Raw genomic sequence first — 425 nt, forward strand, 5'->3', positions numbered from 1 at the left:
TCCCCCCCACTCCCCCCTCCCACTCCCCCCTCCCCCTCCCTCCCCCTCCTTCTCCCTCTCCTTCCCCCCTTCCCCCTCCCTCCCCCCACCCCTCCCAACCCATCCTCCTTCACCCCACCCCTCCCATCCCCTTCCCTCCCCCCATTCCCCCCCATTCCCCCCCCATTCCCCCCTCCCCCAGACCGGCCCACAGCCACCGCGCGGTTCGGTTCCTCGCTGGACGTCGCCAACATCAAGGAGGGCGATGACGTGTATTTCGAGTGCGACGTCTACGCCAACCCCGAGGCCTCGAGGGTGTCCTGGAGGCTCGACGTGAGTCCGATCCCCTTGTCGTTCGGCTGAAGGATGTTGGTCTGTTTGAAGAGTGTGTGTGTTTTTTTTTAAGACCTTTTTTCGTGTGTGTTTTTTTTTTAAAGACTTTTTTC

General features: G+C 61.4%; 1 protein-coding gene across 1 annotated transcript in view; it reads left to right on the forward strand.

Moving 5' to 3' along the window:
* LOC119594579 (nephrin-like) overlaps positions 1-425 on the forward strand; it is a gene marked incomplete at its 3' end in the record, with an annotated part of 109,909 nt that overhangs the window by 74,164 nt on the left and 35,320 nt on the right. Inside the window, 1 exon segment of the mRNA XM_037943616.1 lies at positions 182-312. Within this exon segment, the coding sequence (XP_037799544.1) occupies positions 182-312 (131 nt within the window).

Source organism: Penaeus monodon, chromosome 34, assembly GCF_015228065.2.
Source record: "Penaeus monodon isolate SGIC_2016 chromosome 34, NSTDA_Pmon_1, whole genome shotgun sequence".
NCBI classification, from domain to species: domain Eukaryota; kingdom Metazoa; phylum Arthropoda; class Malacostraca; order Decapoda; family Penaeidae; genus Penaeus; species Penaeus monodon.